The sequence below is a fragment of the Zea mays genome, chromosome 8, assembly GCF_902167145.1.
Source record: "Zea mays cultivar B73 chromosome 8, Zm-B73-REFERENCE-NAM-5.0, whole genome shotgun sequence".
Taxonomy (NCBI): domain Eukaryota; kingdom Viridiplantae; phylum Streptophyta; class Magnoliopsida; order Poales; family Poaceae; genus Zea; species Zea mays.
Window position 1 is genome coordinate 118843069 of NC_050103.1, and position 21808 is coordinate 118864876.

Sequence of the window (21808 nt, forward strand, 5' to 3'; positions counted from 1 at the left end):
CCATACAGGAGTCTTTGAAAGAGAAGCCACGATTACTTGTTGAAGTAATCTCATGCTTTGAGAAGAGGTGGGATACTCAGATGGAGCAAAAATTATATGGGGCAGCCCTTTATTTGAATCCAGGTAAATTCTTTACCTTGAGGGATAAAGACAGGAGGCAAGCTGCAAGACTTCGAGCTATGTTCAATGATGTTTTGTGGAAAATGATCAGTGATGAGGATGAGCAAACAAAAATAAGTAAACAAGCAGATGACTACGAAAGATCAGAAGGGGAATGCTTTTCAAAGGCTGGAGCAATAAGAGAAAGAGAGAGAAAAAGTCCTAGTAAGTTTTACTATTGCAGCATTAGTTAGTTTGTTTGCCTGTTTCTGTTTGGCACTAGAACTGATCTAATTTTTGTATAACTATAACAGTCCTATGGTGGGGTGCATATGGAGGACTGGCATATGAACTACAAATCTTAGCAAAAAGGGTTATAAGCCTATGTTGTGCAGCTTCAGGTTGTGAGAGAAATTGGTCAGATTTTGTAGCAGTAAGTATTGTTGTTCTTGTTCACTTGTTTGAGTGGTTGTATGGGTCAGCCCTTTATTTGCTGAATCTGATGTCTTGCAATTGTGCATTTTTAGATCCATACAAAAAAGAGGAACCGACTAGAACACCAGAGGCTTAATAAATTGGTCTATGTCAGTTACAACAGGAAGATGGAAAATAGGTTTCAAACACTAAGAGAGCTAGGATCCAAAGGAAAAAGAAGCAACCCACTGGTGCTTGAAGAGTTCATGTGGGAAAATGAAGATGATGGTGACAACAACATATGGCATGATGTGGATGAGGCATTAGGAGCAACTCAGGCTCTTCGAGGCAGAAACTTGCCAAGAATAGCTGTTGCAGGTGCTGGTTCGTCTTCTCAGCCTCAACAAACATATGTTAGGACAAGGAAGCGTTCAAGAAATACAGCAGCTCAAGATATTGGAGAAGAGGATAGTGATGATCAAGAAGATGGTACGTGTTGCTGCAGCACAAGCAGAACAACAAACCCAAGAAGCAACTAGATTGGACGAAGATGGTGCTGCTGCTGATGCATTTTGTTTGGATGCTGATCTGCTCTAGGTAGCAGCCAGCAGGTAATGCAGACTATGCAGTACTTTTTAGTTTTTACTGAATTACTGCAAGTAATTATTCCAATATTACTTTCAGTTTGGACTTTGGACTTTGGATGGATTCAGTTTTACACTTTTACTGAATTACTGCTAGTCTGCTACTAATTATGCCTATATTATTGCAGAAATGCAGTGTTTATATAGTTAATATATAGTTATATACATATACATATGTCCTTAATTCTATAGGACGACTAACGGACGACCAAGGGTCGACCAGGACCGATTAGGCCGACTAATCATCGCCCTAATCGCAATTAGTCGCCTGGTCGCCCCTCTCACTCGACCAGCTGGTCGCCCGACTTGTAAACATTGCACTCGCCAAATGCTCACTCTTTATCGAGTGTCCACTGTACTAACATGCAAAGAAGCCCCCCATGGGCCCCTTTACCAGGGCCTTTGTCGAGCGTTTTAGGGGGCACTCGGCAAAGGCTCCCTCTTTGCCGAGTGCCCGCTGGAACAGTACTCGGCAAAGGTGTCACTAGTGGGCCCCTTTGTTAGTTCCTTTGTCGAATGCTTTAGGAGGCACTCGGTAAAGCTTGCTTCTTTGCCGACTGCCAAGGTCTTGGCACTCGGCAAAGAGGCTTTACCGGTGCCAGGTGTGCCTTCTTTGCCGAGTGCTATGACCTTGACACTCGACAAAGTGACCAGATTACCCCTTTTTATTTGTTTTTTGTATTCCATCCAAACAAACAAAAGATATATCACATAATCATCACATATACATCACATACATAACCGAGACCACATATTTTGCAAAAAAACACAAAACTCACAAGTTTTTCGCAAACATGTCTATGCTCATACCAAGATTCACCAACATAAGTATCACACAACTCTAAAACATAAGTTTTTCACAAACATAAGTACAAGACAAGTTTATCACACAAGCTAAGAGAAGATCATGAGCGAGGTGGCGCGGCTGGACTGGTGCGACGATGAGGGTTGTTGGATACCGCGCTCAGATTGTCCCTGCACAGAGAAGAGATTGCATGTGTTATACCAGATAAATATATATCATGCAGGACTAGAATTTTGATACTCACAGTAGTATGGAACTGAGCAGGGTCAACTCGAGGGAACAACAGAGGTGGTGGAGCAAAACTCTGTGCGGTGCCAAGGCTCTGCACGTAGTGGAACATCTGCGCCATCCTCTATTGATGTGCCAAGCGGGCCTCTCGCTCTGCCATCATCCTCGCCTCCATCTCCTGTTGTTCCCTCATTTCTTCTTCTAGCTGGGCCTATAATATTTCAACCTAATGCACTACATGATACACGTTGTAGTGTGTTGTCGATCCCAAACACCGACACACAACTTAACAAAACACACTCTGGTAGCAATCGTGCATGGTGTTTTGTTTTCCACATTGCCATTAAACTTTCATGCTATAATCCTTTATTTGAGCATATGGACTCATGTGCCCTACATCGCACATGGGACCTAAGTGCCCCCCTCGCGCCTAGCTAGGTCGCGAGTCAATTCACCACACTTGTATTTGGAATGAGAAATTTTACATGTCAATTGTGGTTACTGCTCACAATAGGTTGGCTCTTTGGAGGGCACAACCAATATATAAAGTTAAAACAACTTGAAAGATATACATTGAATCATATCTTACATTGAATCATATCTAGTACACTTTGACGACCCTTAGTTACTGTTAGGTTGTCTTCAACAGACTACCCATTTGACTCCATGTTACTGTCACTATTTCAAACTACACTCTATAAACAGTGCAGTTTACAATGCAAAACAATATTTTGCACACTCTGCTAAGCACGACTTTAGATTGTACCGGGGTCAAAGACAGTCCATCGGGCCATGCGCGGTGTGTGGCCCATTTTTTAATTTGAACTCTCCTCAAAATTTGAAAAAAAACACACATGATTAATATGTCTCATTCTAATTGTATTTATATAGTATGTGTTCTAAATATTGATTTATATTATCTTTGCTACATGTTTCAAGTATTTACTATATGTTTTCCGCTGGGCTTAAAATACTTGATGAAGAATAAAAATATTACTCTGTAATGATATTTTTCGTATGTTTACATTATGTTGTCGTGAAATTTTTTAAATATATTTTTGTAACATGCTTTTTGTCATAAGTCAGCTCTGAGCTTTAACGACCCAAGTTCCGCCCGTGCATCGTACTCCCTCCGTTTCTTTTTATTAGTCGCTGGATAGTGCAATTTTACACTATCCAGCGACTAATAAAAAGAAACGGAGGGAGTACGTAATAAAATAAGACAGAAAGAGAGTAAGGCCCCGTTTCAATCTCACGGGATAAACTTTAGCTTCCCGCTAAACTTTAGCTATATGAATTGAAGTGCTAAAGCTTAGCTTCAATTACCACCATTAGCTCTCCTGTTTAGATTACAAATGGCTAGAAGTATCTAAAAAAAACTACTAAAGTTTATCTCGCGAGATTGGAACAGGGCCTAAGCCGAGATACATGTGAGACAATAATGCAAATTTTGAGAAACTAACCTGATTATTCTAGATCGTAGTAGGTGAGGCAGTCAGCAGGTACCAGGTAGCACGTAGCAGTAGGTAAGGGCAATGACTTGGCACCCGATTCACTCACCAATCATTCTTCTTCTCCACTATATCCATGTCCATGCCATGCCAATGCGCAAGCCTTTATTTCTCGCACTGCACCTGCACGCAACAGAGACGTACTCATTCAGGCGATCGAATCCATGGAGCTCTTCGTCACTACACCTGACCTCCCAACCCCGCTGCTGCTCTCCACCTTAACGATAGTGTCCGTGGTCGTATGCTATGTCCTCTTCTGGAAGCAGCAGGCGGCGGCGAGGCGAGCGCCGCTGCCGCCCGGGCCGAGGGGCTGGCCCGTGCTGGGCAACCTACCGCAGCTGGGCGGGAAGACTCACCAGACGCTGCACGAGATGACCAAGGTGTACGGCCCACTGCTGCGGCTGCGGTTCGGCAGCTCCACCGTGGTGGTGGCCGGGTCGGCGGCCGTGGCGCAGCAGTTCCTCCGCGCCCACGACGCCAACTTCAGCAGCCGCCCGCCCAACTCCGGCGGCGAGCTCATGGCGTACAACTACCAGGACGTGGTGTTCGCGCCCTACGGGCCCCGGTGGCGCGCGATGCGCAAGGTGTGCGCCGTGAACCTCTTCTCCGCGCGCGCGCTCGACGACGTCCGCGGCGTCCGGGAGCGCGAGGCGGCGCTCATGGTGAGGTCGCTCGCGGAGCAGGCCCACGGCGGCCTCGACGCGCCGCCGGCGGCGGTGCCGGTTGGCAAGGCCATCAACGTGTGCACGACGAACGCGCTCTCGCGGGCGGCCGTTGGGCGGCGGGTGTTCGCTGCCGCCGGCGGCGACGGGGGCGCGAGGGAGTTCAAGGAGATCGTGCTCGAGGTGATGCAGGTGGGCGGGGTGCTCAACGTCGGCGACTTCGTGCCGGCGCTCCGGTGGCTCGACCCGCAGGGCGTGGCGGCCAAGATGAAGAAGCTGCACCGCCGGTTCGACGACATGATGGACGAGATCATTGCAGGTTATAGGGAGGCCAGGAGGGTTGCGGCAGACGGAGAGGAGAGCAAGGATTTGCTTGGCTTGCTGCTGTCGATGGTTGACGAGCGGCCGTTCGACAGCGGGGAAGAAGTCAGGATCACCGAAACCGATGTCAAGGCACTCATTTTGGTAAGTTATCGTTTTCAATGTGCCCACGTCGTTTTTAAGCAAATAACTTTTTTTAAAAAAAACTAGCTTCGCTAGTGCGCATAGTAACCTGAATCTCATCGGCGATATAAGTTTACATTTTATTTTATTTTATTTTTTTATCAAGTTTTTGACTAACACGTTTCATTCAAAAAAAACAAGTCATACTTAAAATATATTACATGCTAAACGACATCTATATAATGTCAAGCGGAAGGGTGTACGTGTATATGGAATAAAAGTTTAAATTCGAGACAATTCATAACTTGTTTTTAGTTTATTTATACTATAGTTTGTTAGCGTGGATATAGTTTGTATGAAGAGGTCATGAAGGATATACTTTATGCATGGTTGTCGACTGTTATTCTGTTAACATCGAGTGGATAGCACGAAGGGGGGAAAAATAGATTGAAGATTACAAAGACAGTGGGGTAGCTTACGTTGCATCAATATATAGCCATGCAGCCCATTCTAGCTAGTGGTGGACTTACGAACAGGATCCTATGTTGAGTTTTTAAGCCTTACGACATCAATTATTACGTCATGTAACCTAGTTCATAGGAGCAGAGTTTCAAGAGTAACAAATGTAATGAGCCAAAGAATTTCGGCTTGTATTGCTCAGGTCCTCAAGTTTTGGACAGCTAGCTAGACCACACAAGATATCTCAAGCTCTCTAATGCCACCAAGGCTAGATCACAAGCTCACATCAATCTCTAATTAATCAAGGGTTAGCGTCAATCTCTAATCAAATATGTTTATCGTTTTGGACGGAGGGATGATACTAGAAAGTAAAGTAGTATCACTTCACGAATAGTACAGTAACAACAATAGCCTGATGGCCGGCCTCTAGAGGCCAGAAACTCTTGTGGAGAAAGAGTAGAGATTGGAGGCAGGAGGAGGAAACAAGTTGTTGGCAAATAATTGAGGGTCACCTAATTTGATTTGATTGCACCGTCAAGGATCCCAACAGCGACGTGACAAGTAGATAACGCGACATAGATAGATATACCATATGTTTTTTTCTTCTTTTTCTCTGACATTATTATCTACTCACTTCATTTTAAATTATGTCATTTAGTTTTCATGTTAAATCAAACTTGTATAGCTTATTCGATTGGGTTTATAAAAAAAATACTTACAATATGAAATAAATGGATTGGCCAAATGCATATGTATTTCATGGTAAAAAAATCTTGTTTAGTACACTACTGAAGACGACTTTTTTGTCGAGTGCACAAAACATTCGGCATTAAAGGACAAAAGACACCTGGCAAATGATTCGCCAAGTGCCACACTCGGCGAAGAGCCCTCACTGAACCAAACATCGGTGAGGGTCTCTTTGTCGAGTACTTCCTATTTGGTACTCGATTATACATGTACATGTGGGCCGGCCTGGCCCGACACGGCACAGGTCCACAAAAGCACGGCCCACAAAGGCACGGCCCACAAAAGCACATATCTAATTATGGGCCGTGCCGTGCCAGCACGTGTGCCCAGTCATCGGCCCACGGCACGGCCCACAATTAGTTATGTGTGCCAGGCCGGCCCAAATAGCCCAAAATACCTTAATGTGCCAGACCGGCCCATATACATACAACAGTAATACATCAACAAAAAGTATAATATATATATGACCAAAATAAAACTAAGATGTTTTGTGGATGCACATTATAAACCTTTGGTCAGAAAGAAAAAAAATATTACAACTAGCTCACAAATAATATTCAGTTCTCTGTTTAGTGTTTAATTGAGTACTATACATCCATACAGAATACATATACAATGATCATCATCACTATTCACTATCCATATCTAGGTATTGGTTCTCGATGGCTTAATGAAGCTCTAGATTCTCCAAGTTATGCTAGTCATGTGGGCTTTGACGGACCTTAGTTAAATACTGAGTCTATATTTAGTGGGCCTCGGTGTGCCTTAGTTAAATGGGCCGTGCCAGGCCGGCCCGTGGGCTTGACTTGAGGCCCAGGCACGGCCCACAATGTGGGTCGTGCCGGCCCAGGCCCACAATTAGGTTGGGCCGTGCCAGATATGGGCCGTGCCAGAAATTGTGTGCTTTGGGCCGGCCTATTAGGCACAGCACAAATGTACACCTATATACTCGATAATGTATTTGTCGAGTGACAATAGGTACTCGACAAAGAAAAGACGTCATGACGGTGGGTATGAACCGTGACAGAGCCTTTGCCGAGTGTCTAAAACAGACACTCGATAAAAAGCATTATTTGCGGCAGGTGACACTCGGCAAAGTCAGGCTACTAGAGCACTCGACATAGTTAATAGCCATCGGCTGTTGACGCCGATTTACCAAATGATTTAGTTTGTCGAGCGTTGGACACTCAGCAAACTTTCTTTACCGAGTGTCTACTTATGACTAGTGTACAACACTCGAAAAACTTTATCTTTGCGGAGTGTCCGATAGTTCTCACTCTGCAAAAGAGCACTCGGAGTCTACGATAGTGGTAGTACTAAAGATATTTGTTTGTGTTTCTATATATAAATAAACTTAGCTAAAACCTAGTAGGAAGCTAAATAAATTAAACTTGGCATAAAAGTAGAGTTTGGATTGTTTTCCTTTATTAGAAAAAACAGCTAACACAACAGTTTAGAACGAAGAGAATATCTAGTTTCTCATTGATCCTATCGTTCATGCTGGCTCGTGGACACGTACGCCAGAACCTGTTCGTGGCAGGGACCGACACGACGTCGACCATAGTGGAGTGGTCTCTCGCAGAGCTGATCCGCCACCCGGAAATCCTGAGGCAAGCGCAGGAGGAGATGGACGCGGTGGCCGGGCGCGGGAGGCTGGTCACGGAGTCGGACCTCCGAAGCCTCACCTTCTTCAACGCGGTCATCAAGGAGACGTTCCGCCTGCACCCGTCGACGCCGCTCTCCCTACCGCGCATGGCCGCCGAGGAGTGCGAGGTCGCGGGCTACCGCGTCCCCAGGGGCTCGGAGCTGCTGGTCAACGTGTGGGGCATCGCCCGCGACCCGGCGCTGTGGCCTGACCCGCTGGAGTTCCGGCCGGCCAGGTTCCTGCCGGGCGGGTCGCATGCGGACGTGGACGTCAAAGGCGCCGACTTCGGGCTCATCCCGTTCGGCGCCGGCCGGAGGATCTGCGCCGGCCTCAGCTGGGGGCTGCGGATGGTCACGCTCACCAGCGCCACCCTGGTGCACGCGTTCGACTGGGAGTTGCCGGCAGGGCAGACGCCGGACAAGCTGAACATGGAGGAGGCCTTCACCCTCCTGCTGCAGCGGGCTGTTCCGTTAGTGGCTCGTCCAGTACCCAGGCTGCTGCCGTCGGCGTATGAGATCGCATAGGAAGGCTCGCTCAAGGGCCTCAGCTTGGCTGTATCAAGCACGTACAATGGCGTGAAAGACGACGTGTGTATGTATTGTTGTTCACTTTGTTGACTTTTGTAAACACTAGTAAATGTTCTTGCTATGGCTAATATCTGTAACGAATTTTTATATTTTGACATGATTACGCTTCTGGCTTGTAACCATGCACCTTTCATGTGGATCAATATAAACTCACAATCCACATGCATGAAACTTCGCTCTCCTCAGTTAAGTTCCTATTTAATGTTGATAAGGGCCTATTTGTTTCAGCTTATAGATTATATAATCTAGATTATAATCTAAATTATATAATCCAGATTATAATCTAGATATAGATTATAATCTACATGTAGTTGTTTGGTAGTCTAGATTATACAAATGTAGATTATTCACAAAGACAACATTACCCTTGTTTGTTTATTTGAGGTGAGGAAATAAGATTGGCATATATTGTAATTTCTATTTACATAACCATGGGTAGTGGGTCTTTTACTAAAAATAATATCAAATAAGCTACTCTTGAGGAGATTATGAGATTATCATAATCTTGGCTTTAGATTATATAATCTGAATCTATAATCTAGACGTTTGTTTATCTGTTGGATTATTTGTGCTGAATTATATAATCTAAAGAGATTATAATCCGAAACAAACAGGGCCTAAGTGTGATAAAATATTTGATAAGTTTGCTTAAAAATGGTTCCTCTGATAGGACAAATGAAAAGACGTGCATATTGTAAATGGCATGGCTCCTTTCTTCATAACACCAATGATTGTAATGTCTTCTGTCGTTGTTTCGAGAATGGATGAGTGACAATAAGATTTGTGTGTCGGTAGTGTCGGCGTTTCCGACCCGCGAGGTCCGTCAACCAACCAGTGAATTTGTTGCTGCGTGCCCCTGCCTAGATGGGTTGATGCAAGATGGAACACAAGAGGGAAATGAGGCTTATGTTATCCTGCACAGAGGTGCTCGTAGTAGGGGTTACAAGCATCGCGAGAGAGCGAGGGCGAGAGCGAGAGAGAGAGAGAGAGAGAGTCCCTGCGTGCGTCCGTCTCTGCCTATCTCGTCTGCGCCGCCTCCCTCTATGTCGACGTGCCCCGTCATCAACGTGTGCCAACGTGTCTGTGTGTTAACGTGAACCTGTGCCAACCTCTCCCTTAGGAAGGCCCTGGACATCCCCTTTTATAGATACAAGGAGATGCCAAGCTGTACAATGGGGGTGTAGCTATGTGCTAACGTGGCTGGCGGAGGAGCGCCTTGAGCCCTGTAAACGAGCTAACGTGGCCGTCGGAGAAGTGCCTTGAGCCCTGTAGAAGCATAGCTGGCGGTGCGGCATGGATCCTGCTGACGTTTGCTTGCTTTTGTAGGGGGTTTGAGAGCAACCGACGTCATGGGCGCACGCGGGGAACCATCATTACATGTTACTGGAGTAACCTTAGATGGGGCACCGGTCTTGTTCCTTCATAGCCTGAGGCAGCTAGCTAGGAGTAGGGTAATGATGTATCCCTTGTAGCGTAGTCGGCCCGAGGCTGAGGTCGGGCGAGGGCGGAGACTTCTCCTGAGGATAAGGCCGAGGTCGGGCGAGGATGTGACTCCTCCCGAGGCCTGGGGTCGGGCGAGGCGGAGACCTTCTCCCGAGGCCGAGGCTGAGGCCGAGGCCTGAGGTCGGGCGAGGCGGAGACCTTCTCCCGAGGCCGAGGCTGAGGCCGAGGCCTGAGGTCGGGCGAGGCGGAGCTCCCTGTTGCGCCCGAGGCCGAACTCGTGGGAGATCGTGACTCAGTTTTACCCTGGTGGTTGGCACAGTAGCCGGAGCGGGGCGTACAGTGCTGTTTTCCTGTCAGAACGATCAGTAAAGGGACGAAGTGACTGTGGTCACTTCGACCTTGCCGACTGAGGCACGCGTGTCAGGATAAGGTGTCAGGCGATCCCTGTATTAAATGCGCATGCGATACGATCGGTTGGGAGGGCGATCCGGCCGAGGTCGCTGCATGACAAAGTCTGCCCAAGCTGGGCTTCAGGCGAGCCGAGGGTGCGCTCACTGCCTGAGGAGGCCCTCGGGCGAGGCATGAATCCGCCCGGGACTACTGTTCCCGCCCGAGGCCGAGGCTGGGCTCGGATGAGGTTGCGTCTCTTGGTAGACGAGGCCCTGACTTGAACCGCGCTTTATCAGCTGTTTATGGTTTGTTCCGAAGATGTTTTCCGGCCGCGTTTAGGAGTATTGGGGGTACCCCTAATTACGGTACCCGACAGTAGCCCCTAAGCCTCGAAGGGAGTGCGGGCACTCGCTTGGAGGTTCTGCCGGATTTTTGCAAGGGGACCGGCCCTTCTCGGTCGTGTTTGGTTCCGATGGGTACACGCGAGCGCACCCGTCGGGTGTAGCCCCTGAGGCCGCGGAGGAGTGGTTTGACTCCTATAAGGTCTTAATTCTTTTTGCGATGCCTCGGTCGGCCTTGTTGTTCCCTCATGCGGCCTGGCCGTAGCCCGGGTGCACGGTCAGGCTCCGAGTTTTCACGCTGGTTTGTTGACGTGGTCAACGGTTCGGCCGTAGCCTGGTGCGAGAGCAGCCCCTGAGCCTCTGCACGGAGCGAGAGGACGATCAAGGACCGTCTCGACTTTTATTGTATGCCCCTTCGTCGCCTTTCCACAAGGAGGAAGGGGGGAAAGCGCCATGTTACCCTCGGGGGGCACCGAACATGGTGTTTCCAGTGAGTTGCTAGCGGGTGATCCGAGTGGACGCCCGAGCCCCGTTCGATAAGGGTAGGCTAGTGGCCAGAGGCGCGCTCCAAAAGTACCTGCAGGTGATTTGCCGGACCCGGACCCATTCGATAGGGTCCGAGGGCTTGAAAGGGAAATGTGCCCCTTGGCCATTTCTAAGTATTTTGGTGATTGAGTGCCAACACAAGTGGTTTTGTGTTAATCTATGCAAAGGGGTGGACAAAGTACAAATCATGTCAAAAGGTATGTTTCTAGACTTAGTACATTATTTTATGGACTAATGTATTGTGGCTAAGTGCTGGAAACAGGAAAAATTCGATTGTAAATGTCTTGGCTCGAGCAGCCAAGACTCTGCTCAGTCTGGGTGCACCGGACAGTGTCCGGTGGTGCACCGGACAGTGTCCGGTGCGCCAGGCTGGCTCGAGCGAACTGGCCGCTCTCGGGAATTCCTTGGCGACGTACGACTATAATTCACCGGACGGTCGGTCGGGCCAACGGTCGGCTGCGCGATCTGCGCGAGACACGTGGCCGAGCCAACGGTCGGGAGGGGGCACCGGACTGTCCGGTGCGCCAACGGCTCCCAGGCGCCAACGGTCGACTGCGCCACAGAAGGAAAGAAATCCGCACCGGACAGTGTCCGGTGTGCACCGGACTGTCCAGTGCGCCAGGCGACAGAAGGCAAGAATTGCCTTCCTGGAATGCTCTCAACGGCTCCTAGCTGCCTTGGGGCTATAAAAGGGACCCCTAGGCGCATGGAGGAGTACACCAAGCATCCTCTAAGCATTCCTAAGCACTAAGACATCGATTCCGCGCCTTTGATTCTTTGCGATAGCAATTAGAGCTCTAGTTGAGTTGTGAACTCATTGAGTTGTGTTGTGAGCTTTTGTTGCGACTTGTGTGCGTGGTGTTGCTGTGATTTCTTGTCTTGAGTGTGTTGCTTATCCCTCTCTTACTCTGTGCTTCTTTGTGAACTTCAAGTGTAAGGGCGAGAGGCTCCAAAGTGTGGAGATTCCTCGTAAACGGGATATAGTAAAGCAAGCAAAACACTGTGGTATTCAAGTGAGTCTTTGGACCGCTTGAGAGGGGTTGATTGCAACCCTCGTCCGTTGGGACGCCACAACGTGGAGTAGGCAAGCGTTGGTCTTGGCCGAACCACGGGATAAACCACTGTGCCATCTCTGTGATTGATCTCTTGTGGTTATTATGTTTTGTTGAGACTCTTCTCTAGCCACTTGGCATTATTTGTGCTAACTCCTAATCAAGTTTTGTGAGTTAAATTTCAAGTTTTATAGGATCACCTATTCACCCCCCCCCCCTCTAGGTGTTCTCAATTGGTATCAGAGCCGTTCTCTTCAAGAAAGGGACTAACCGCCCGAAGAGATGGATCCTAAGGGCAAGGGGATTGTGATCAATGATAAGGAGAAGGAGTCCTTCGTCAACGAGCCCAAAGGTGACAAGCATACCGACTCGGGCTCGGGTCACAAACGCAAAGACGGGAAGAAGAAGAAGACAAGACGCATCAAGGAGATCGTCTACTACGACGACAGCGATGAGTCCACCTCTTCCCAAAAGGACAACAACGACAATGACTACGAGAGAAGGAAACCGGTTAATTCGAACTTTTCTTTTGACTACTCTCGTATTCCGCAAAGTACAAATGCTCATTTGCTCTCCATTCCACTTGGCAAACCTCCTCACTTTGATGGAGAGGACTACGGATTTTGGAGCCACAAAATGCGTAGTCACCTGTTCTCTCTCCATCCAAGCATATGGGAGATTGTGGAAAGTGGAATGAAATTTGATAGCTTGGATAGTCCTATGTTTATCAATGAACAGATTCATAGAAATGCACAAGCTACTACTGTGTTGCTAGCCTCTTTGTGCAGGGACGAGTATGTCACACCCGGATTTCAGGGGCACCAAGACCCGGGCGTAAACATAATCACCAGGTGTGCTGGGACCAAGTCTCGCACATATGATGAATCATGGCACAGGATCGAATGTCACATCTTTACTATATAATAGGAGTTCTATACAAAATAAATAATTACATTATAAGGAGACAACGGTCCAGCAACCCAAAGTTGACTGGGAGACGACGGCCTAGACCACTCACGAACTCATCACAGCATCCTCCATGCGCCTCATCCTGCGGTACCTGTTCTTGACCTGTGGGGGGGTGTGAGACAGCAAGAGTGAGCTCACATACGTTCATCGCTCAACAAGTTGTGGGGAATAATGTGAATGAACTCGCCAAAGGTGGGAGTTCATGTGAAGTGTAAGGCTTACCAAAGAGGATGGTTAGAGCTGAGCATTGCTTTTAAAGTTGGTCAAAATTTTATTAGCAATTACTAAGTATAAGTAAATACCAACCCAATTAAATAGTAGAACAAAAGTAACAACCTCACCTGCGATGCAATGCATATGACAAATTGAGTTTAAGTTCCATAATTTAATCATGTGAGTGTCCGAGCCGCTCATGACCGTGAGCACGGCTAGTATACCAGTTTTACACTCTGCAGAGGTTGCGCATCTTTACCCACAAGTCATGTTACCCATCTGCCAAGGGATCGCGACTTCCCATACACCTCTACCGAGGAGGCGAGGCAGGGTAACACTACGAGGCCTTTACAAAGTTCCACTAGCTTCAGAAAACCCGCTACAGTTTATAGGAAGCTCCAATGCAGGAATCCCTTGCAGGACCGCCATCACAGCAAAATCCTCCCGAGGGCCTCCCCAGGAATCCCTTGCAGGACCGCCATCACAGCAAAATCCTCCCGAGGGCCTTCCCAGGAATCCCTTGCAGGACCGCCATCACAGCAAAATCCTCCCGAGGGCCTCCCTACACTGACCACTCCCCTACTGCCCTTGCCCCTTTCGGGTAAGGTAGTCTTCCACTAGCTTTCCTAATTAATCGGCCAAGGGCGTCCCATTAAACCCTTGTGGTAGCACTGTTTTCCCGGGTGGTTCTCCATGTTCCAATTAACATAATGATCTTATCATGAACGATAACAACGGATAACAAAAGTATAATCGTGAGTAATGTATCTTCATACCCAAAACCACATAAAGCACTAGCAAGTACTACCCAAAAAGTTCAGTGGTAACAAGGTATAAAGATAATCAAACTAGGGTAACCTATTGGGTCCCATCAAAATTAACCTATGCAGATCATTATGATTAATCAGAACATGAGTAGGTAAAAAAAGAAGTGATCAAGGGCACAACTTGCCTGGGACTTGAGATTCCAGGTACCAGGATGATCTTCAGATGACACGTGTCCTCACTGCTAAACGTAGCAATACAGACAAACATGTATAGGCAAAATTAACATTACGCTAAACATAAGGATAAACGGCGTAATAATAATCTACGCGTTGCTACGAGGTCGTGGAAACAAGAACTACTAAGATCGGAGTTATGGTTATTAAGTTATGATTTTCTGAAGTTATTTAATGCCTAGGATAGAGTTATTCATGTGAATAATTTTAAATCAAATTTCATGGTTATACAAAGATACTAGATGATAAACAATATTTAAACAAAATAAATACCACTGGAATGAATCAATTTGGAGTTATATATTTTAAGTTATGAATTTATGAAGGTTTTATGTGTTTTATGCAAGATTAAATAGGATATAAATTTTAATATGACTTTCATGTGAAAACAATGGTACTATATGATAAACCATAATATTACAAAATTATAGGAACTGGAATGGACTAAAAAGGAGTTAGTATGAATTTTCTAGGAATTAAACAAGACCTAGAATTATTTTTATACTAGAAAAGCATTTTCTGTATTAATTTATTCAATTTCCTATGTCACTGGACTGCGCGCATTATTATTATAAAGTGCAGGGGCCCCGGCGCAAGAAACCCGAGACACAGCGCATAGTGACAATGGACGGCGGGTTTAATCTTGGAAACCAGGGGGTTTCTTATGTAAAAGTCGCGAGATCACAGGGGTACGGGCGAGCCTCGGCCGTCCGATTTGAAGCCGGCGGCCCAGATTACATCAGCGCGCCCCCCGAACCGGTACGGAGCAGGGTCCGCACGATCCAAGATCAACGGCCAAAGTTTAATGAAGCCCAGATCCGATCCCCACCATCGGATCGCCAATCTACGGTCATGGGTGGACGCGGTCGAATTGGTATCCCTGATCTAATCTTAGCCACAGGTTCGACATCCAACGGCAGGCGTGTCCTCTCCAACCTCGAGCATCCCAGGCGGCGGGGCGCGCACACCGCACGGCACGGGCACACCGGCGAACCCCCCCACCGGCGATTCTGTGCGCCAATCGACAATCTAGGCTTCGCAGGACGTATAGTAGAGCATAACGAACATGGGAGAGGGTCACATACCGTCACGGCGGCAGCACAGCCACCGATTCACGCGCTCGAGCGGCTCCTCCGCGTGGCCGTCGCTCCGGCGAGCAATTCACGCCGCGCGAAGGACTCTCGGGCGCCAATCCCCCCTCCGCCTGGATCCACGCACCCGGCCGAAGGTCACCGAGCACCCAAGGCCCCACCCCGAGGTCGTATACCCGGCGTCGCAATGGGAGACCCCACGGCGGCACCCGCTTTCTCACCCTTCTCTCTTCTTCTGTTTCCCAGCTAAGGATGGCGAGGGAGGGGGGTAGCGGCTCACGTTTTTATAGCACCCCGACAGTGAAGTCCGTACCCGCGATTCCCGGCGGCTCCACCGGCAAGGAAACGGCCGCAGCCGAGCTTGGCGGACATCCAGCGAGCGCGACCGGATTCGGAGTCTGTTGTGATACGGTGGGGAGGAAAGGTCTGACCACCCGGGCCTACCATTCAGTGGCCAGCGACGATCGCGCGAGTGTGGGTGACGAGCGGCTGGCAGTGGGCCCGCATGGTCAGTCGCGGCGGAGCACAGTGAGAAGACTGGGCTTGGGTCGTGCGGCTGACAAGGCGGTCCCGCCTGTCGGCGCCGTGGTGGGAGCTGGGCCGCGCGAGGTAAAGAAGAAGTGGGCCAGAACTGAGGCAGTCGGCCCATGTAGGTCTTCTATTCTTTTTCCTTTTTTATCTTTTCTCCCTATATTTCAAACTCTAGTATTTGAATTCAAATTTGTTTGTGATTTCAAACCCAGGTTAAATTCCCAAATAATGTTCCAGTAGGAAGAATTATAAGCACTCATATATATTTTTCTTTGCATCTTATTTTCCTTGTTATTTACTCATGGAAGGAATTCCTTTCTATTTTCTATTCTATGTTTTCATTTGAAATTTTGAGGTCAAGTTTAAACTATGATTCTTTATTCCAATAAAATGTATCACAACAATTTCTTCAGTGTGATATGTATTTTTCTTTATTTATTTATTGGTTATTTAACTATTATTATCTGATTTATGAAAAGAAAAGGAAACTAATAAATCTTCAAAGGTTTCAAAAGAAAAATTCCCAAAACACTAACCTGAATGTATTTATTTATTTATATCATTATTTTTTTCTAATGTAAAATTTTGGGCCTTACAAATCCTACCCCCCTTAAAAATAATCTCGTCCTCGAGATTAGTAGAAAGAGGAATGTAGAAAGTTTGGTTAGCTTTTTTTTTAGTTTTTTTTTAGTTTCTAATTGGTTCCAATAACAAAAGGTTCCTTTTCCTTTAATATTAATTAGTAGGTGATTAAGAAGGCATAAGCATCTTTTATCTCATGCCATTTAGTAGGCAAGGTGGGGGTGGTTATAGCGAGGATAGGTTGGGGTAAGAAAGGTTAGAGTAAGGAAAGACTCCATTTTAGATGGTGAATCTTGATTCATATGAAGATCTGGTTCTACTCATATTCTTCGTTGTCGAGGTTGACCTTCTTCTTTCCTTCGGTCTTGGCGTGATCATCTGAGTTAGGGACATATTGTTAAGATATATGTGGGTAGGATGGATTACATGGCGTAGGTAGGTCAGAATCTCTGTTGGGTTAAAACAGAGGGGTTATGCAACCATCGGATGGTCAGGTAGTTGTGTATGGTCAAGTTAGTCCAATGCACCAATTTATCTTAAGACATATTTATAGGAGTATGGTCTAATCTATTTCATCACTATGAACTTGTTAAGTAGCTGACCTAAAATTAGCTCAACTTAAGGTTAGCCTTCGTTAGCTTAGATGGATCTACCACACAAGATTGAATCTAGGTTAGATTGGTATGACTAGTTTGACTAAATAAGATCTAATTAATTTGCATTAGATCATGGTTGTTTAATCTAGGGTGGATAAGTATGCTTATTAGGATAAGATGGATCCATAAAGATAAGATAGAATCTTTTGAGATCAGTTAGATCTATTAGGATAAGGATTAAATCTTTTTAAGATAAGATGGATCTAGATACATTAGGATAAGTTAAGATATTTTGAGATAAGATAGATCTTATGAGTGTAGGATAGAATCTTTTAAGATGAGATGAATCCCTTAAGCTAGATACATTTTTTTTAATGAGGGATAATCCAACTTGTCTAGTTACTTTTATAAGCATTTTTTTCTATATGTATATGCAGATGTAATTGTGGACATTATTCCACAACTAATCACACTCAATCAAAGATCCAAATCAAACAAGTATCATAAGAACAAGCATTCATGTGCATATATATCTATAAAAAAAATAGTTTTGTTTTTGCTCCTAAGAGTAGGTCTCATATTCCTATAGGTCACTTTAGGTACAGTATTTCAAAGTGTGAAATCCATTTTTGTCTTTAGAATGAAAAGGTAAGAATAATCAGAGTAAAGCGGAAATAGATGAGAAAAGATTGAGAAAAGTTTAGAAAGAATCAGAGTAACAAAGGTAAGTAGACAATGGTTGTCCAGTTCTATCTAGGTTTCGTCCTACAGTCAACATTCCTCTGATACCACTTCTGTCACACCCGGATTTCAGGGGCACCAAGACCCGGGCGTAAACATAATCACCAGGTGTGTTGGGACCAAGTCTCGCACATATGATGAATCATGGCACAGGATCGAATGTCACATCTTTACTATATAATAGGAGTTCTATACAAAATAAATAATTACATTATAAGGAGACAACGGTCCAGCAACCCAAAGTTGACTGGGAGACGACGGCCTAGACCACTCACGAACTCATCACAGCATCCTCCATGCGCCTCATCCTGCGGTACCTGTTCTTGACCTGTGGGGGGGTGTGAGACAGCAAGAGTGAGCTCACATACGTTCATCGCTCAACAAGTTGTGGGGAATAATGTGAATGAACTCGCCAAAGGTGGGAGTTCATGTGAAGTGTAAGGCTTACCAAAGAGGATGGTTAGAGCTGAGCATTGCTTTTAAAGTTGGTCAAAATTTTATTAGCAATTACTAAGTATAAGTAAATACCAACCCAATTAAATAGTAGAACAAAAGTAACAACCTCACCTGCGATGCAATGCATATGACAAATTGAGTTTAAGTTCCATAATTTAATCATGTGAGTGTCCGAGCCGCTCATGACCGTGAGCACGGCTAGTATACCAGTTTTACACTCTGCAGAGGTTGCGCATCTTTACCCACAAGTCATGTTACCCATCTGCCAAGGGATCGCGACTTCCCATACACCTCTACCGAGGAGGCGAGGCAGGGTAACACTACGAGGCCTTTACAAAGTTCCACTAGCTTCAGAAAACCCGCTACAGTTTATAGGAAGCTCCAATGCAGGAATCCCTTGCAGGACCGCCATCACAGCAAAATCCTCCCGAGGGCCTCCCCAGGAATCCCTTGTAGGACCGCCATCACAGCAAAATCCTCCCGAGGGCCTTCCCAGGAATCCCTTGCAGGACCGCCATCACAGCAAAATCCTCCCGAGGGCCTCCCTACACTGACCACTCCCCTACTGCCCTTGCCCCTTTCGGGTAAGGTAGTCTTCCACTAGCTTTCCTAATTAATCGGCCAAGGGCGTCCCATTAAACCCTTGTGGTAGCACAGTTTTCCCGGGTGGTTCTCCATGTTCCAATTAACATAATGATCTTATCATGAACGATAACAACGGATAACAAAAGTATAATCGTGAGTAATGTATCTTCATACCCAAAACCACATAAAGCACTAGCAAGTACTACCCAAAAAGTTCAGTGGTAACAAGGTATAAAGATAATCAAACTAGGGTAACCTATTGGGTCCCATCAAAATTAACCTATGCAGATCATTATGATTAATCAGAACATGAGTAGGTAAAAAAAGAAGTGATCAAGGGCACAACTTGCCTGGGACTTGAGATTCCAGGTACCAGGATGATCTTCAGATGACACGTGTCCTCACTGCTAAACGTAGCAATACAGACAAACATGTATAGGCAAAATTAACAGTACGCTAAACATAAGGATAAACGGCGTAATAATAATCTACGCATTGCTACGAGGTCGTGGAAACAAGAACTACTAAGATCGGAGTTATGGTTATTAAGTTATGATTTTCTGAAGTTATTTAATGCCTAGGATAGAGTTATTCATGTGAATAATTTTAAATCAAATTTCATGGTTATACAAAGATACTAGATGATAAACAATATTTAAACAAAATAAATACCACTGGAATGAATCAATTTGGAGTTATATATTTTAAGTTATGAATTTATGAAGGTTTTATGTGTTTTATGCAAGATTAAATAGGATATAAATTTTAATATGACTTTCATGTGAAAACAATGGTACTATATGATAAACCATAATATTACAAAATTATAGGAACTGGAATGGACTAAAAAGGAGTTAGTATGAATTTTCTAGGAATTAAACAAGACCTAGAATTATTTTTATACTAGAAAAGCATTTTCTGTATTAATTTATTCAATTTCCTATGTCACTGGACTGCGCGCATTATTATTATAAAGTGCAGGGGCCCCGGCGCAAGAAACCCGAGACACAGCGCATAGTGACAATGGACGGCGGGTTTAATCTTGGAAACCAGGGGGTTTCTTATGTAAAAGTCGCGAGATCACAGGGGTACGGGCGAGCCTCGGCCGTCCGATTTGAAGCCGGCGGCCCAGATTACATCAGCGCGCCCCCCGAACCGGTACGGAGCAGGGTCCGCACGATCCAAGATCAACGGCCAAAGTTTAATGAAGCCCAGATCCGATCCCCACCATCGGATCGCCAATCTACGGTCATGGGTGGACGCGGTCGAATTGGTATCCCTGATCTAATCTTAGCCACAGGTTCGACATCCAACGGCAGGCGTGTCCTCTCCAACCTCGAGCATCCCAGGCGGCGGGGCGCGCACACCGCACGGCACGGGCACACCGGCGAACCCCCCCACCGGCGATTCTGTGCGCCAATCGACAATCTAGGCTTCGCAGGACGTATAGTAGAGCATAACGAACATGGGAGAGGGTCACATACCGTCACGGCGGCAGCACAGCCACCGATTCACGCGCTCGAGCGGCTCCTCCGCGTGGCCGTCGCTCCGGCGAGCAATTCACGCCGCGCGAAGGACTCTCGGGCGCCAATCCCCCCTCCGCCTGGATCCACGCACCCGGCCGAAGGTCACCGAGCACCCAAGGCCCCACCCCGAGGTCGTATACCCGGCGTCGCAATGGGAGACCCCACGGCGGCACCCGCTTTCTCACCCTTCTCTCTTCTTCTGTTTCCCAGCTAAGGATGGCGAGGGAGGGGGGTAGCGGCTCACGTTTTTATAGCACCCCGACAGTGAAGTCCGTACCCGCGATTCCCGGCGGCTCCACCGGCAAGGAAACGGCCGCAGCCGAGCTTGGCGGACATCCAGCGAGCGCGACCGGATTCGGAGTCTGTTGTGATACGGTGGGGAGGAAAGGTCTGACCACCCGGGCCTACCATTCAGTGGCCAGCGACGATCGCGCGAGTGTGGGTGACGAGCGGCTGGCAGTGGGCCCGCATGGTCAGTCGCGGCGGAGCACAGTGAGAAGACTGGGCTTGGGTCGTGCGGCTGACAAGGCGGTCCCGCCTGTCGGCGCCGTGGTGGGAGCTGGGCCGCGCGAGGTAAAGAAGAAGTGGGCCAGAACTGAGGCAGTCGGCCCATGTAGGTCTTCTATTCTTTTTCCTTTTTTATCTTTTCTCCCTATATTTCAAACTCTAGTATTTGAATTCAAATTTGTTTGTGATTTCAAACCCAGGTTAAATTCCCAAATAATGTTCCAGTAGGAAGAATTATAAGCACTCATATATATTTTTCTTTGCATCTTATTTTCCTTGTTATTTACTCATGGAAGGAATTCCTTTCTATTTTCTATTCTATGTTTTCATTTGAAATTTTGAGGTCAAGTTTAAACTATGATTCTTTATTCCAATAAAATGTATCACAACAATTTCTTCAGTGTGATATGTATTTTTCTTTATTTATTTATTGGTTATTTAACTATTATTATCTGATTTATGAAAAGAAAAGGAAACTAATAAATCTTCAAAGGTTTCAAAAGAAAAATTCCCAAAACACTAACCTGAATGTATTTATTTATTTATATCATTATTTTTTTCTAATGTAAAATTTTGGGCCTTACAGAGTACCATAAGGTGAGCGGCTTGGACAATGCCAAGCAGATCTGGGACACCCTCAAGATCTCTCATGAGGGGAACGACGTCACCTTACTCACCAAAATGGAGTTGGTGGAGGGCGAGCTTGGAAGATTTGCAATGATAAGGGGCGAGGAGCCAACTCAAATATACAACCGGCTCAAGACCCAACAAAATAAGGAGCTACGGAAGCACGCGATGGACGGATCACGACGTCGTCCGCCTAATGCTAAGGTCTTTTACTGTACTTGATCCACATTTGGTGAACAATATTCGTGAAAATCCTAGGTACACCAAGATGTCGCCCGAAGAAGTCATTGGAAAGTTCGTAAGCGGGCGAATGATGATCAAGGAGGCAAGGTACATAGACGAATTGAATGGTCCAACCCATGAGCC

At 46.4% G+C, this 21808-nt stretch overlaps 1 protein-coding gene across 1 annotated transcript; it reads left to right on the top strand.

The window, feature by feature from the left end:
- The first annotated feature begins 3819 nt into the window (after positions 1 to 3819).
- On the top strand, positions 3820 to 8411 carry LOC100279887 (uncharacterized). The gene is given in 2 exon segments (NM_001152839.1): positions 3820 to 4828; positions 7538 to 8411. Coding segments are annotated over 2 exon segments (1608 nt in total). The 5' UTR covers positions 3820 to 3865; the 3' UTR covers positions 8183 to 8411.
- Positions 8412 to 21808: the final 13397 nt, after the last annotated feature.